The sequence below is a fragment of the Oncorhynchus tshawytscha genome, linkage group LG07 (genome assembly GCF_018296145.1).
Source record: "Oncorhynchus tshawytscha isolate Ot180627B linkage group LG07, Otsh_v2.0, whole genome shotgun sequence".
Classification (NCBI taxonomy): Eukaryota; Metazoa; Chordata; class Actinopteri; order Salmoniformes; family Salmonidae; genus Oncorhynchus; species Oncorhynchus tshawytscha.
Window position 1 is genome coordinate 57,397,925 of NC_056435.1, and position 18,388 is coordinate 57,416,312.

The window sequence follows — 18,388 nt, forward strand, 5'->3', positions numbered from 1 at the left end:
CTTTTAGATTGACTCTGACAACAACGATGATGTAAGAAAGAACACACTGTATTTTCAGTATATAAATAATGTATAATATTTACTTTGGCTAATAGTGGGCTGCTATAATAGACGGACTGAGCTAAAAGCAGACTGGATGTAATTTACTCTCTTCAGTCAGCAGCTCAACAAGTCTATTGGGCGAGGAATTCTTCCACCCTCCAGAACCATCGGACTGGAGGAGGGAGGAGGGGGGGGTTCTGTATGTGAGTATGTGTTTGCCTTACAATGCCCCAACCGTAACCCTGTGAATCAAGATACAAGTGAGCAATTACATTGGCAAGACACAGCTGCTTTATATTAGCCAAACGCAATTCATTAATGTAGGCTAACTCTGTCTCCAGGGAGGGAGATATCATCCACAGCAATAAGAGCAGCACTGTGTCAGAGAAGACAAAAATTGAGAGGATTTACTCCACCAACACACACACACACATTGTAGATGTCACTGTAGATGTCACAAAATCTATAATTCATACACTGTATGTAGGCTCTGCCTCTTGTATGAGCTAAATCTATACATCATACGTGTCTTATCCCCTTATGTATACTCATATACTTCTCATGTGATAATGACAAAGTCACCACACACACCCTCAATGCACTGTATGAAAACAAGACATCCTGGATGTTAGATATACACTACATGGCCAAAAGTCGAATATTAATATGGAGTTGGTCACGCGTTTGTTGCTATAACAGCCTCCACTCTTCTGGAAAGGCTTTCCTCTAGATGTTGGAACATTGCTGTGGGTACTTGCTTCCATTGAGCCACAAGAGCATTACTGAGGTCAGGCGCTGATGTTGGGCGAATAGGCCTGGCTCGCAGTCGGCGTTCCAATTCATCCCAAAGGTGTTCAATGGAACTGAGGTCTGGGCTCTGTGCAGGCCAGCCAAGTTCTTCCACACCGGTCTCAAAAAAAACATTTCACTATGGACCTCGCTTTGTGCACGTGGCATTGTCATGCTGAAACAGGAAAGGGCCTTCCCCAAACTGTTGCCACAAAGTTGGAAGCACAGAATCGTCTAGAATGTAATTGTATGCTGTAGCATTAAGATTTCCCTTCACTGGAACTAAGGAGCCTGAACCATGAAAAACAGCCACAGACCATTATTCCTCCTCCACCAAGCTTTACAGTTGGCACTATGCATTGGGGCAGGTAGTGTTCTCCTGGCATCCGCCAAACACAGAATTGTCTGTCGGCCTGCCAGATGGTGAAGCGTGATTCATCACTCCAGAGAATGCGTTTCCACTGCTCCAGAATCCAATGGCGGCGAACTGCCAGCCGACGCTTGGAATTGTGCATGGTGATCTTAGGCTTGTGTGCAGCTACCTTCCCCATGTGTCTCTGTATGTTGGTTGTGACACTATCGAGTTCCAAACTGCCTCTGGAAGCAATGACAACACCTTCATGAAGGCCCCGACGAACAGTTATTGTGCTGTCATTGCTTCCAGAGGCAGTTTGGAACTCGATAGTGTCACAACCAACATACAGAGACACATGGGGAAGGTACAGAGACCAATCAAATCACAGTTGGCTGTGGACATAGCCCTTACATCATCCATCCGTGGCTCAGTGGTGGCTGGTGGGCGGACTGTATAAGAATGTCTCATTGTAATGACTGAAATGGAATGAATGGAAAGATATCAAAAAAAAATTGAGAGAAGGCTGTTGCTCAGCAACTCACTGCCTTCCTGAAGACAAACAATGTATACGAAATGCTTCAGTCTGGTTTTAGACCCCATCATAGCACTGAGACGGCACTTGTGAAGGTGGTAAATGACATTTTAATGGCATCGGACCGAGGCTCTGCATCTGTCCTCGTGCTCCTAGACCTTAGTGCCGCTTTTGATACCATCGATCACCACATTCTTTTGGAGAGATTGGAAACCCAAATTGGTCTACACGGACATGTTCTGGCCTGGTTTAGATCTTAACTGTCGGAAAGATATCAGTTTGTCTCTGTGAATGGTTTGTCCTCTGACAAATCAACTGTAAATTTCGGTGTTCAAGGTTCCGTTTTAGGACCACTATTGTTCTCACTATAGTTCTCACTATATATTTTACCTCTTGGGGATGTTATTCGAAAACATAATGTAAACTTTCACTGTTATGCGGATGACACACAGCTGTACATTTCAATGAAACATGGTGAAGCCCCAAAATTGCCCTCGCTAGAAGCATGTGTTTCAGACATAAGGAAGTGGATGGCTGCAAACTTTCTACTATTAAACTCGGACAAAACAGAGATGCTTGTTCTAGGTCCCAAGAAACAAAGAGATCTTCTGTTGAATCTGACAATTAATCTTAATGGTTGTACAGTCGTCTCAAATAAAACTGTGAAGGACCTCGGCGTTACTCTGGACCCTGATCTCTCTTTTGAAGAACATATCAAGACCATTTCAAGGACATCTTTTTTCCATCTACGTAACATTGCAAAAATCAGAAACTTTCTGTCCAAAAATGATGCAGAAAAATTAATCCATGCTTTTGTCACTTCTAGGTTAGACTACTGCAATGCTCTATTTTCCGGCTACCCAGATAAAGCACTAAATAAACTTCAGTTAGTGCTAAATACGGCTGCTAGAATCCTGACTAGAACCAAAAAATTTGATCATATTACTCCAGTGCTAGCCTCTCTACACTGGCTTCCTGTCAAAGCAAGGGCTGATTTCAAGGTTTTACTGCTAACCTACAAAGCATTACATGGGCTTGCTCCTACCTATCTCTCTGATTTGGTCCTGCCGTACATACCTACACGTACGCTACGGTCACAAGACGCAGGCTTCCTAATTGTCCCTAGAATTTCTAAGCAAACAGCTGGAGGCAGGGCTTTCTCCTATAGAGCTCCATTTTTATGGAACGGTCTGCCTACCCATGTCAGAGATGCAAACTCGGTCTCAACCTTTAAGTCTTTACTGAAGACTCATCTCTTCAGTGGGTCATATGATTGAGTGTAGTCTGGCCCAGGAGTGGGAAGGTGAACGGAAAGGCTCTGGAGCAACGAACCGCCCTTGCTGTCTCTGCCTGGCCGGTTCCCCTCTTTCCACTGGGATTCTCTGCCTCTAACCCTATTACAGGGGCTGGGTCACTGGCTTACTGGGGCTCTCTCATGCCGTCCCTGGAGGGGGTGCGTCACCTGAGTGGGTTGATTCACTGTTGTGGTCATCCTGTCTGGGTTGGCGCCCCCCTTGGGTTGTGCCGTGGTCGGAGATCTTTGTGGGCTATACTCAGCCTTGTCTCAGGATGGTAAGTTGGTGGTTGAAGATATCCCTCTAGTGGTGTGGGGGCTGTGCTTTGGCAAAGTGGGTGGGGTTATATCCTTCCTGTTTGGCCCTGTCCGGGGGTGTCCTCGGATGGGGCCACAGTGTCTCCTGACCCCTCCTGTCTCAGCCTCCAGTATTTATGCTGCAGTAGTTTGTGTCGGGGGCTGGGGTCAGTTTGTTATATCTGGAGTACTTCTCCTGTCCTATTCGGTGTCCTCTGTGAATCTAAGTATGCGTTCTCTAATTCTCTCCTTCTCTCTTTCTTTCTTTCTCTCTCTCAGGGAGGACCTGAGCCCTGGCCAGGACCATGCCCCAGGACTACCTGACATGATGACTCCTTGCTGTCCCCAGTCCACCTGGCCATGCTGCTGCTCCAGTTTCAACTTCCACCTGACTGTGCTGCTGCTCCAGTTTCAACTGTTCTGCCTTATTATTATTCGACCATGCTGGTCATTTATGAACATTTGAACATCTTGGCCATGTTCTGTTATAATCTCCACCCGGCACAGCCAGAAGAGGACTGGCCACCCCACATAGCCTGGTTCCTCTCTAGGTTTCTTCCTAGGTTTTGGCCTTTCTAGGGAGTTTTTCCTAGCCACCGTGCTTCTACACCTGCATTGCTTGCTGTTTGGGGTTTTAGGCTGGGTTTCTGTACAGCACTTTGAGATATCAGCTGATGTACGAAGGGCTATATAAATACATTTGATTTGATTTGATATCAAACACCACAAACACATGGAAATCATTCACATGGATACCATTCCATTCACTACATTCTAGCCATTATTATGAGCCAGTCCTCCTATATCTCCACCCACCAGCCACCACTGTTGTGGCCAAATCCCTAAAATCAGCCCTGGCCGTACTGCAGCCTAACAATCACTTGGGCACAATCTCTTGGGTACAATTTGGATAAAGCCTCCAGAAAAACAAACCAGGACGAACCAGGATGCTTTAACAAAGTGCAATATTTGATATACTGTACAGTGTGTGGTGCGCTGCACTGAAACGTACAGTTGCGAAGTTGTAGTTAATTATGATTTTACCACAGTAAGATACTGTAGAATCTAGATAGATTATTTTAGAAGCTTCTTACTGCATGCGTATCCACCTCCCTCCCCACCTCCATCCCTCCCATTCATTCTGAGGACTCCTGTAAAGGGGGGATGAGTGGGTTATGAAACATTTATGACCACCAACACCTCTTTCCAAAAAGGTTTCCACATGTATTAAATAAACATGACGGTGTGATAATTATTGGACATCAGGGAGTAGAGACAGAGAATATCTTGGGACAAAAAGAGAATAGTTAGAGTGACGAGACAGGAGGGAGAACAGTGAGGAACTGTGACAAGAAGGTAGAGAGATCCAGAAAAAAACATAGAGAGAGGGGACAGATGTCGGAGTGAGATGCAAAGGGAGATTGAGTTGTAGAAGTGCACACTAATCCTAGTACACACTATCAAGTGTGCACTTCCAACTACACACCACCAAGTATATACTACCAAGAAGTAGCATAGGGGAGAGGAGGGGAGAAGGCATGTTGTGTTCTAACCTGGTTTTCCTCGTGAGTCACCCTCATCTGCTCCTTGAGGACCGAGGTGCGCGCCGCCTCCTCCTTACGTATCATCCTCTCCTTCTTCAGCTCGGGGCTCCAGAAGCTCTTGATACTGTTGGTGGACGAGCCCAGCTTGCTGTCCTTCAGGTCCAGCTCTCTCCTCAGCAGGTCATTCTCCCGCTGCATGTCCCGGAGTGTGGCCTGCATCTCCAGCAACTCCCCCCCACCACCCCGTACCGCCTGCCGCAGCAGGGCAGATGGCACCCCCTGGTGGTGGTGGTGGTGGTGCTGCAGCATGGAAAGGGAGCCTAGGTCGCTGTAGGACAGCAGGTCAGTGTGGTGGCCCAGCCCCACCGTGGCAATGTTGGGGCTGCTGCCCATGGCCGTGACACGCCCCCCGTACATGGCCCGGTTGGAGGCACGCCCCAGCGTCATGGTGCCCTTGGGGTAGGTGGCGGTGGAGCCCACTCCCTCATGGTCGCTCAGATACATGGGCCCGGATGTGGCGTAGGCAGCGTTCAGCGACTGGATGTTCTCCATGGAGAGCGTCTTGCCCCCTCCACTGCTCCCACCCCCACTACTGGCCCTCCGGTGACCCAGCCTGGGGGACCTAGGCAGTCGTGGGGACCGTGCAGGGCTGCTCTCGATGTGGCCTACTGCTCGGGCACTGCCGTACATGTCCTGGGTGAGGGAGGTGTGGCCTGGGCTGGCCGGACGCACGCCACAGGGTCCTTACCAGGGGCGCGCTGCAAAGATCACAGTGTACTCTCTCTCTGCGAGACACACAGGTGGCTCACTGCATGCCTGTGTGGGTGGAGGGCCTCAACGTCAACAGATCTGTGGAAATGGGAGTAGAATTTGTCATCATAATGACAAGAAATCTGCTGCATATTTTGTGTTAGATAAAATAAAATAACTTCAAAAGCATATACAAAAACCATTCCTCTCTCTCTCTCTCTCACACACGCACACACACACTAACCCCCCTGTAGGGTTTGGTGGGTGTGGTCTTGAAAAGAGCTGCTCTCCTCCTGTTCACATTGACAGCTGGGTGAGTGAGTCACCAGCCTGTGGCTCTGTGGGTTTATTTTACAGGAAGGGATTCCAATTCTAAGTGAACCCACTGGGAATCACAGCATCACCCTGGTTTCCCCCGGCCCAGGCACTCATCCCAGTCCTATTAGTGCTGACCCAGTCAGAAAGCAGAGAACACCTATCCTACTGTGCATAGTAGTACATAGTATAGCAACTATAGTATCATAAAGGCATAAAACCAGGTGCCATGCCCATCTGACACTCCGAGGCAAATGATATTCAATGAGGGGCTATGCGTTCTATGGAAAATAATGAACAACGTGGAAGGTGTGTTCCTCAAGGAACTGACCTTCTGTGAAGTTGCATTATTTTCCAGAGAACGCATAGAGCCCCGAGTTGATAATCCCTTTTATACCATGGCTATTTAACCTTTATTTAACTAGGCCAGTCAGTTAAGAACAAATTCTTATTTACAATGACGGCCTACCAAAAGGCAAAAGGCCTCTCATATAAAAATATAGGACAAAACACACATCACGACAAGCGAGACAACACTACATAAAGAGAGACCTAAGACAATGACATAGCAAGGCAGCAGCACATGACAATACAGCATGGTAGCAACACAACATAACAGCACAAAACATGGTACAAACATTATTGGGCACAAACAGCACAAAGGGCAAGAAGGTAGAGACAACAAAACATTTTTATTTTAAATGTAACCTTTATTTAACTAGCAAAGTCAGTAAAGAACATATTCTTATTTACAATGACAGCCTTCTCCAAATCTGGACGACGCTGGGCCAATTGTCCCCTATGGGACTCCAAATCACGGCCAGATGTGATACAGCCTGGATCCAAACCAGGTACTATAGTGACGCCTCTTGCACTGACATGCAGTGCCATAGACCGCTGCGCCACTCGGGACCCCCATCACGCAAAGCAGCCACAACTGTCAGTAAGAGTGTAAATGATTGAATCTTTGAATGAAGAGATTCAGATAAAACTGTCCAGTTTGAGTGTTTGTTGCAGCTTTAACACATTTGCCTCTAGAAATGTGTTCAACATCCACTGAGGTAGCTAGCAAGTTGACTAGATAGCTACAGTAGTTGCCGTGGTAACCAAACAAACAGTCCTAGCTTGCCATTATGAAAATCGAATTCAACACTGCCAATAATGTTATGAATTTGACTTTTGTTGTCAAAAGCAACTCAAACATAGAACATGTAAGAATAAACTACAGGCCGGCATTGAATTCTACTGTGCGTTATATGAGAAATAATGCACACTCTCGAATGCCCCCTTCATGCCAATCAGAAATAAGTACTCAACAATGGCATGGTATAATTAAGCAATATGGCCTGAGGGGGTGTGGTATATGGCCAATATACCACGGCTAAGGGTTGTTCTTCGGCTCGACACATCACAGAGTGCTAGGATTCAGGTCTTAGCCGTGGTATATTGGCCATATATCACAAACCCTGAGATACCTTATTGCTATTATAAACTGGACACCAAAATATTGAGAGCAGTAAAAATAAATGTTTTGTCATTTCAGCCAATCAGCATTCAGGGGTCGAACCACCCAGTTTATAATAATATATAATACATGTCAATAAGCAGTCACCTTAGTGAGTGACTGGGTATCAGTTAGAGACTACATCCCCCAGAGTTGCGCACGCTTCCATTTCCTCTTCTGGAGCACTCAGCCATATGTAATCACTCTTATCCCTCCACACCCCAGGGTCACATTCACTAGACACCAAACGGAAGAAAATTGACTGAAACAGGGAGGGACTACCCTAATCTTGTTGAATAATAAACACTGGTTTTCATTTTCCGTTGCAAACTGGTTTGCTACGGTTTGCACTAATGAATAGAAACCAGGGGAAGGCAGAATGCCTGCAAGTGTACCTCATCTTTTGTTCTAAAAATAAAGACAAATGGAGCTTCTGCTGTTGTATTACTGGCACATAATCAATGGGTAAAACGAATGTATTGTAGTTGTCCATCTATAGACCTACATCATACAGCTGTGCTGTCATGGTATAGCTACGGGCTCTATTCAGTCTCTAACGCTGAAGATCCACTTTATAGCACGATTGACAATTTAAGGCAATGTTCCCACGGTCACAGAGACTGCGTTCACGGTAAACGCTGCATATGCCGGCTCAATCGGAAATTACCTTTACATTTTTAGGCAGATCTTCCACGATACTTTGGTGATACGGATGTAATCCAGCCATATAAATCTATGTTTCAAATTAATTGTAATTCCCACCTAGAAAACAGAGTACAGAGCGGTGTGTGAACGTAATGCTTCCTATTGTAGGCTACTGCTAGTGTTTGCTGGACACACATTAGCATGCACAGAGCTCAATTCCATGTGGAGTAATTATACACCAGAGTCGTCAAAATGGCAGGCACGTTTCTGGACATCACATTTAGCTGAGCGGTTACCGCCTCCAGTATATGGTCTTTGTCCCAAATGGTATTCCCTATATTGTGCACTACTTTTGACCAGAGCCCTATGTGCCCTGGTCAAAAGTAGTTCACTATATAGGGAATTGTTGCCATTTGGAATGCTCCCCCAGTGTTATCAAAGGGCTCTGGAGGTACAGGAAGCAAATAGGGTTCTGGTAGGAGAAACCCAAAGATGAATGGCTGTTTTAAGGGATGGTGGTGGTGCTTCTCTGTCTATGGGGATAACTGGGCTGTTTTAAGTGATGATGGTGCTGTCTGTCTGTCTGTGGGGATAACTGGGCTGTTTTAAGTGATGATGGTGCTGTCTGTCTGTCTGTGGGGATAACTGGGCTGTTTTAAGTGATGATGGTGCTGTCTGTCTGTCTGTGGGGATAACTTGTTCGTACAGAAACAATACATTTATTTGAGCTCTGGAGGATTTACCAACATAATTGCAATTAGTCTTTTGGCTGTTCTGTGTGTGTGTGTGTGTGGGGGGTAGCGAAATACTGTGTACACTACAGTGTGTTGGTCTGAGTGTGAATGTGTAAAATGGGCCCAACGTCTCCCTCTCTATACTTAGTATTTCTACAATTCCATTCAACTGTTTTTGTTTTACACTGAACAAAATATAGACGCAACATGTAAAGTATTGGTCTCAGGTTTCAAGAACTGAAATAAAAAATCCCAGAAAAGTTCCATATGCTCAAAAAGTCTCCCAAATGTTGTGCACAAATTTGTTCAGATCCCTGTTTGTGAGCATTTCTTCTTTGCCAAGATAATCCATCCACCTGACAGGTGTGGCATATCAAGAAGCTGATTAAACAGCATGATCATTACACAGGTGCACCTTCTGCTGGGGAAAATAAAATGCCACTCTAAAATGTGCAGTTTTGTCACACAAAATCCCACAGATGTCTCAAGTTTTGAGGGAGCGTGAAATTGGTATTCTGACTGCAGGAATGTCCACCAGAGCTGTTGCCAGACAATTGAATGTTAATTTCTCTACCATAAACTGCCTCCGGTGTTGTTTTAGAGAATTTGACAGGAGGTCCAACTGGCCTCACAACCGCAGACCAGGGGTGTTTCTCAAAATGCATACCATCGTGTTCCAGAGCACTCAAATTGGAGCATGAGACCGTCGGAGCATGAGTCCAAATATGCGAAACGGAGCACGGAGGGCACTTCTCGAATGCGTGCTCCGTTTGTACAAATTTTGAAGCATGCATCGATGCAAGCTTCAACGGAAAGTATGCAATCAATTAAAAAATGAAGCACATTTTCTTGAAATCATTATTTGAGCTGAAGAGAGAGCAAATACACTCCTACTTCGGAATGAAATGCTGCATATTCACATCTCATATGTTGCCTGACTACAAAATTGTATATTGATACGTTAATAAATACATGCTGTTCATTTTGGCATGGTTACCTGCCTACAATACCCACTGTAGTGTGTGTAGGTCGCAAGCCCATAGTAAATCAATAGAGCTAACTGGCTAGCTACTAGTGTTAGCTAGCCAGATAGCCACAACGAATTGTTAGCTAGCTACCCACAAAGAATTTACATCTACCTTCGATAACATTGGTTTTAGGTCGTTTTTGCCTGTTATACTATCTGGTTAGCTACATTATTACGATTCACATATAGCTAGCTGATGGTTATGAAGTAAAACGTTTGCTTTGTGTATATCTTGTTTCATCTCTATTGCCACTGTCTTGGTTAGAAGAAGGAAGGTTCAGTAAATGGGTAAGTCCATAGTAAGTCAATAGGGCTAACTAACTAGTCACAAATAATTGTTAGCTAGCTACCCACGAAGAATTGACATTACTGTACCTTGCATAACATTCGTTTTAGGTTATGTTTGCCTAGCTAGATTACAAGGATTCGCATAAATCCATCTGATAATTATGAAGCAAAATGTTGGCTTTGTGTATATCTTGTTTGGTCTCTTTTGTTCTCATTGTCTTAGCTGGAAGAAAGTTTGGTGAATGGGGAGAAGCTAGTGCTTCTCAAATGTAATGTTTTATCCGTTCTCCACACTCTCGTCCTGACAAGAACATACTCAAAATAACGTCCTCGGAGAATGCACTTGGCGCATGAGAGTGCGGAGCGCGGTAGTATGTATATTGAAGAAAAAAAACAGGTGTATGGCGTCGTGTTGATCAGCGGTTTGCTGATGTCAACGTTGTGAACAGACTGCCCAGTGGTGGCTGTGGGTTATGGTATGTGCAGGCATAAGCTACGGACAACGAACACAATTGCATTTTATCAATGCCAATTTAAACGCATAAAGATGCCGTGATGAGATCCTGAGGCCCTTTGTGAGGCCCATTTTTTTTATTAGGTATGTGTATATCTGTATTCCCAGTCATGTGAAATACTTATATTAGGGCCTTATGAATGTATTTTAATTGACTGATTTCCTTATATGAACTGTAACTTGGTAAAACCTTTGAAATGATTGCATATTGTGTTTATATTTTTCTTCAGTTTAGTTTGATGATCTTCTGTGAGGAAGTAATGATAATGTACATTTCGTGTACATGTTTGAATTTTATTAAGTTTTAGGTATCCAAAGTGGTAGTTATGTCTGTATGTAGTCAGATTCTACAACTGAATATGAGAATATCTATGTCCCGGGTAGAACCCTATTCCCTGTGTAGTCCACTACTTTTGACCAGAGCCCTGGTCAGGGGTGGTGCCCTATATGGGGAATGGTTAGGCATTTGGGACGTATCCTAAAATACAATTTTACAGCAATCAAGCAGCATCATCAGGTTCTAGCACCATCAGTAGTCTTCTAAACACTTTAGTGTCGCACATTTCCAGCAACTTTCGCAAAATTCTCTGGTTTTCCAAAAATGCAGGGTTTCTGGAAATTTTGGGAAAGTTACAGGAATTTTGCAACACTTAGCCACTCCCAGTAGCACTCTCAGACTCGAGCCAATCATCTTTGAGCCACATGGTGGTTGTATGTAAGTGTTATGTAATGCAATGTTTTTAGATTTTAGATGTGTTATTGTTAGACCACTCATTTTACCTAATGTTAGGAGGCTGTGTGTTATACTCAGGCTCTTCAGTGTCAATCTAACATTGTATTTATTTGTACTTTTGTCCCAGTGCCAGTCTTTTTGTGCTATCATGCCAACTTAATTGAGTTGGCAAGAGCACAAACAGATCTGGGACCAGAGTCATTTTGTTAGGCTCCAGTGTAAAAAAGTGCAATATGTCTAAAAGCATTTTCCATTTTTTCCCTCCCTCCCTCCCTCCCTCCTTTCTTTCCATTTATTTCTAATAAGATTCTATTATCAAGTCAAACATTTAATTGGTTGTAGCTGTTCTTCATGGTCCCTCCCACTGCCCTCTCATTTTGATTTGATTGGTTGTATTATGACGGAGATGACTGAGATGTGGTTGTCCCACCTAGCTATCTTAAGATGAACTGTGAACTTAAGATGAACCGTAAGTTCCTCTGGATAAGTGTGTCTGCATTTAATTACTAAAATGTAAATGTATTATCAGAATAACTGGGTTGTTTTAAGGGATTGTGTTGTCTGTCTGTGATGATAACTGGGCTGTATTCTTCCTTCCTTCCGGGCCACACTTGCATCATCTTCTCAGAAGACATGGTTTCCATGGTGACTGCATTGTCTGGGCTTACAGCGATAAAGCACCTGGGTTGGCAGTCCTCTTACATCACGCTAACTTAAGTTTGAAAAGGCAAGAAAAAATAGTATTGCTGTGAATTCCAGTGTGGGTGGATAGAGGAAGGAGAAAGGAAATGTGAGAGTGACTACAGATGGTCTGGTCACCTGTACCATTCACTCCTCCCTCCATGCCAGGGTAAAGGTGAGGACAAGATGGCCACTATCTTTACCGGAACCATTATGTGCCTGCCCTACAGCCAGACCTGACTTTGCCTATAGCACCACCTCTCCCTTTCAGAATCAGATAGTGATGTGATATGGCTGTATGTCTGTCTATGAAGTCCCACAAGGATATTGGAGGCAATGAAAGTATTTTACAGCCTGGTGTTTGGAAATTACAATGAGCATAGGACTTGGCAAGACAGCAGAAACAGATATGGGTCCAGGCTAAGCATTTTGCGGACAAGATATAAATATTGAAGAAATACCTGTGAGAAAATACATAAGTAGGCAATTACAACAACATGATGACAGACGTTTTCTGCAACAAGAAGCTTTAAAATGGGATGTGAGTGTTACAAATACAAAATGGCAGAGCGAATCAAATTAAATCCATTGGAAAGGGTGTAATATGTCAGCCTACATTAGCTGAGAGGACTGAAGCAGTTGTATTAGCTAAACAAGTTGATTTTTCAGCAGCCAGTCCCTCAGAGGCTGTAGCTAATTAAGTTCAAACAAGTTATACAACATGCATATCAGGAGGCTGCCAATTCTTATCTTCAATTGGCTTCCAATGGCTACAAAGTGTCTGTGAAGTCTGTAGTGGAAATGTTGGAAAAGCATCAAGAACTGCATGTGGCCAGCTGGGTTCAAACCCCAGGTATCCTGGGTGCAACAAGACTTTGCTATCCCACTGAGCTAAACGCCTATGTCTTCTGTCTGTGAAGCCACATCAACACAGGAGCCTACAATCCTCTCCCATTAAAGCGGTCCGGGGTTGTGATGCTGAATCGACCCAACATCAGTGCTGAATCCACAAACAGCGTTAGCGCTAACTGCGGTGCTGTCCATGGTGCTGAACCAAGAGTCAAACACATTGAATATATTTGCATATGCAATCAACAAGCCAGACGATGATAATACTCTTAGCCTAATAAAGGCAGGTGTTATGTGGCAGAAAAGCGTAAGCAGCTGTGTTTGCGAGGGCCAAAATAACTACAAGCGAAGGACTGTGCAGAAGAAATTGTCGTCCGAGATTCAGAGATGTGGCACGGAATCGGTCGCACATATAGGCCCTGGGTGTTTCTGTGTAAATAAATAATGCTGCTTTTGGTTTTGGGGCTGTCTACATTTCTATAAGGCCATGTCATTTTCCTTTCATCAACCACGCGCAACCTTAGAAAACCTTTATTTTGGTGGCCTTTACTCTTGCCATGATGGCATCGAAATCCACATAAGACCACAACAGTGTCTCTCTAAATAACATTATAAATCACATAATTACACGCCAATGTGGCATCATTGTTCCAGTCACAAATGTATGTAAATGGTCAATGTTTCAGCCATCATGCATACTGTACCTTAGGCTAGAGTTTGAATACAAACATTCACACCAGGACATCATTTAAAATTTACTCAACATCGGCACAACACGTGCCGCACGAGGTCAGCTGCATAGGCTACAACTGTGCAGAATAATTACGTGGGGCAAATTATGTATATGCCCCACTAAGTAGGCTACATAATATTGATTGACCATCATCAAGCGTTACCATTGACAAGACACCCAACCCCACAATTGAAACCACTCCCCTTGCCTTTCATTATTGGTTGAGAGGATCAGATAGCAGAAAAACGTTTTTCCTAATGGCTGTCACCTTTGTCAGTTAGCCAACATGAAACGTCGATTTCTGAAGGGGGCTCATTAGTTTGAGGGGGGACATGTAGCTGTAGGGTTCTTCTCATATCGCTTTTAAAAAATTGTTGGAACATAAAACGATAATGTTTAGTAGCCTAATATCCTAAATGATATACAGTATCAATAAGATCCTGGTATCAATATTGCTAAATATTTTTCATTCATAATGACAGCATCTGTAAAATGCTTCCCCCTGAATTATTCTAATAAGGACATATATGACATAATGAAACCCTGGGGCATTACAGACGTTTAATATGTCGAATTGTCAGTGTTTAATATGTGATATTTCGTGTTTCTCGGGACTATATACATTTGATCTAAATGCAATGTGATAATGTATGACAATTAGCCACTAGATGTATAAAACCGTATAGATTACAGAGCACTGTGCCCTATTAAGATAAAATACGATTCTAACGCCCTCGAAATCCTTTATATTGAAAATTAAATAGACTTATATGCAATTCTTTCACTTTTCCTGGACACCGATTCTACTCGAAATGAGCCGACAAAAACAAATTAGATTTTCACCCGGATCGAATGAGTGAAATGGGCCTATACATGATAAAAACAGAGTGACTACAAATTACCTTGCCTACCGTACGTTTTTCCCATGCATGCATCTACAATACCATCCAACGAAAGGATTGGGAGTGATTTTTTACGCACACATCGAAAAAACTTCACTATTTACACATTTACTGAGTCAGTACTGCTCTATATCATACATATCAGCATTGATCTTGAATAAATCAAATAGAAATGTACCTTTTCCTACAGTTAATTCCTCTCCATCACCTTTCAGAGACAGCAACTCCATTCACACCAGTCAAGCATCCTGCGCTGTCATTGGGCAGCGGACACGCGCTCTCTCTCGCTACCTACTACAGAGCAGCACAGTCTGATTTAAAGGGACAGTCAAAAGAGAGCAGAGTATTGAACCATCGAAACGTGACTGTGTAATCCCAATATATAAATCTAATTTTTCAACTAAAATTCATCAGACTTAATCATTAACCTCCCTGCTTTTTATGGTCACCATCCTCACGGGTATAATATGGGGGTGTAGGTTTAACAACTTATTTAGTTAGTTGAGGAATTGTTTGGTAACTGTCTGGTGTAGTTTGCCAACCCCCACCATCCCCAATATTATCTAGTCTAATTTCACAGCCACTGTGCCATCAATCACCTTTATGCACCATTAACTACTGTGTTCAACCTAGAGATTACAGTTCATCCAGGCTTGTCATCCCCTATAACTCTTATCAGTTGTGTGCTGATTTTATTACCTTTTTTTAGTGCGCTATATAGGGAATAGTGGGGCTCAGTGGGGAGGTGTAGGTATAGGGAGTATCCTCATTTCAGGAACATGCCTCTGGACGTAGGAGAATCTTTTGTTCTTGAATGGAATAAACCCATGTCCCTTGGAGGGAAACTTCTCAGTTGTTCTGGGAATGGATGGAGTTTGGATGAAGACAGATGTTTACCACCCACTGTAGCAGGGAGACCAGAGGGAGAGAAAATAGAACAGAAGAGAGTGATGCAGTGAAGAACAGGAATCTTCTCAAAGCAAGCCATGCCTGAAGCAGATAGAATTGTTCGGATAGGAATATCTTTTTATTGTATTTGCATTTTTCATTTTAGTCATTTTAGCAGACGCTCTTATCCAGAATGACCTACAGTTAGTGCATTCATCTTCAGATAGCTAGGTGGGACAACCACATCTTCAGATAGCTAGGTGGGACAACCACATCTCCAGATAGCTAGGTGGGACAACCACATCTCCAGATAGCTAGGTGGGACAACCACATCTCCAGATAGCTAGGTGGGACAACCACATCTTCAGATAGCTAGGTGGGACAACCACATCTTCAGATAGCTAGGTGGGACAACCACACCTTCAGATAGCTAAATGGGACAACCACATCTTCAGATAGCTAGGTGGGACAACCACACCTTCAGATAGCTAGGTGGGACAACCACACCTTCAGATAGCTAGGTGGGACAACCACATCTTCAGATAGCTAGGTGGGACAACCACATCTTCAGATAGCTAGGTGGGACAACCACATCTTCAGATAGCTAGGTGGGACAACCACACCTTCAGATAGCTAGGTGGGACAACCACACCTTCAGATAGCTAGGTGGGACAACCACATCTTCAGATAGCTAGGTGGGACAACCACATCTTCAGATAGCTAGGTGGGACAACCACATCTTCAGATAGCTAGGTGGGACAACCACACCTTCAGATAGCTAGGTGGGACAACCCCATCTTCAGATAGCTAGGTGGGACAACCACATCTTCAGATAGCTAGGTGACCCAGCCACATCTTCAGATAGCTAGGTGACCCAGCCACATCTCACATGTGTGGTGCTGGTTAAGTGTTCTTTTATTATTTATTATTATTTTTGGGGATTGGGTTGAGCGGGAGCTGCCCTCCCGTAGGGGTGGGATGGCCAAGAGACCTGAGGTGGCAGAACGGAGTGCTCGGGTTGGGATGTAGGGTTTGAGCATAGCCTGAAGGTAGGGAGGGGCAGTTCCTCTTGCTCCTCCATAATTAAGCACCCTGGTCTTGTAGTGGAGGGTGCGGAGGAGCGAGGTGACATGAGAGAACTTGGGATGGTTGAAAACCAGGTGTGCTGCTGCGTTCTGGATAAATTGCAGGGGTTTGATGGCACAAGCGGGGAGTTCAGCCAACAGCAAGTTGCAGTAGTCCAGATGGGAGATGACAAGTGTCTGGATTAGGACCTGCGCAGCTTCCTGTGTGAGGTAGGTTTGTACTCTACTGATGTTGTAGTGCATGAACCTGCAGGAGCGTCACTGCTTTGGTGTTTGCATAGAATGACAGAGTGTTGTCCAGGGTCACGGTTCTTTGCACTCTGGGAGGGCGACACTGTACAGTTGACAACCGTGATGGCGAGGTCTTTGAGCAGGCAGGCTGTTACGGATACAGTTATCCTGTGTGTGTATCCTGTGTGTGTGTTTCTTTTCTCTCCTTCTCCCCTCACAGGTGAAAATCATCACTCCCCAATCAGTCAACAATCAATCATCAATCAGAAGACACACCTCCTCCTATTTCCTACCCTATCACAGTTCCTTCCCCATGGTTTAAAAACCCCATCATTTGTTTGCTCTAGAGCTCAATCTCTCTGTAAATGCCATGTCTGTAGGTCTCTGTGTTTCACTCTCGCTTTGTGTCTTAACCTCTCTTTTGTTTGAGCACCTCCATAGCACTTTGTCATCACCTGTGAGTATTGTTTTTGGTTATGGTGTTTGTTTGTTGCTGGTGGGAAAAGGGGGAAACCAAGACAAGTCGCCCATGGGCATACACTTCCCGTAGGTGAGCTTTGTTAAATACACTAGTTAGAACTGGGCGGACCACCCAATGTATTTTTGGTTAGTTAGTTAACTGTTGTTAAAGTAGGCTAGTCTAGCTTAGGGGTGTTTTTGTATATTTGTTGTTTCTTTCCTTGGGTCCAGCTCAGCCCCTTTTCCTGCTCCCCCCCCATTACCGTGTGTTTATAAATAAACCTGGAGTTTGACGGTATATTTCTGTTGTCGTGGTTATTTCGTTCACACTTTTACTTTGTCACAATAATAATTTGCATGAGTTATGTTACGGGTCTCATTACCATCCCCCCTAGACTGTCGGGCCAAAAGGGATTCGTAACACAGGCCTTCCCCGGGAGGAACAGCAGTTCTGTCTTGTCGAGGTTGAGCTTGAGGTGGGTCTACATCCAAGTTAAGATATCTGCCAGTCACATAGAGATGCATGTCACCAACTGGGTGTCAGAAGGGGAAAGAAGAAAAGTAGTTGAGTGTCATCCGCACAGCAATTATAGGAGAGACCATGTGAGGATATAACAGAGCCGAGTGACTTGGTATATAGAAAGAAGAGGAGAGGGCCTAGAACCGAGCCAAGGGGGACACCAGTAGTGAGAGTACGTGGTGCAGACACAGATCCTCTCCACATCACCTGGTAGGAGCGGCGTGCCAGGTAGGATGCAATCCAAGTTCACAGTGTCAAAGGCAGTGGATAGATCTAGGAGGATTAGAACAGAGGAGAGAGTCAGCTTTGGCAGTGCAGAGAGCCGCCGTGACACAAAGAAGAGCAGTCTCGGTTGAGTGACCCGTCTTGAGGCCTGACTGGTTAGGTTCAAGAAGATCATTTTGAGAGAGATAACGAGAAAGTTGATCAGACAGCACACTCAAGTGTTTTGGAAGAAAAAGAAAGAAGGGACACAGGTCTATAGTTTTTTGTGTGGTTCCTTGAGGAGGCACCGTATTACCTATATAGTGCACTACTTTGCACTACTTTTGACCAGGACCATTGGTGCCATTATGACACCGATGAATCACAATCAACACACAATACAATCTGGTTGTTTGTTTATGTGGCATAGGTGGTTGTTAACGTGTGTGTATGCGAGGTGTAGCTATCGAATG

At 44.2% G+C, this 18,388-nt stretch overlaps 1 protein-coding gene across 1 annotated transcript in view; it reads right to left on the reverse strand.

The window, feature by feature from the left end:
• Positions 1–14,788, reverse strand: part of LOC112255330 (ERC protein 2) — a 104,853-nt gene extending 90,065 nt beyond the window's left edge. The window contains 2 exon segments of the mRNA XM_042323723.1: positions 4,863–5,702; positions 14,707–14,788. Coding sequence (XP_042179657.1) covers positions 4,863–5,543 — 681 coding nt within the window. The 5' untranslated portion in view covers positions 5,544–5,702; positions 14,707–14,788.
• Positions 14,789–18,388: the final 3,600 nt, after the last annotated feature.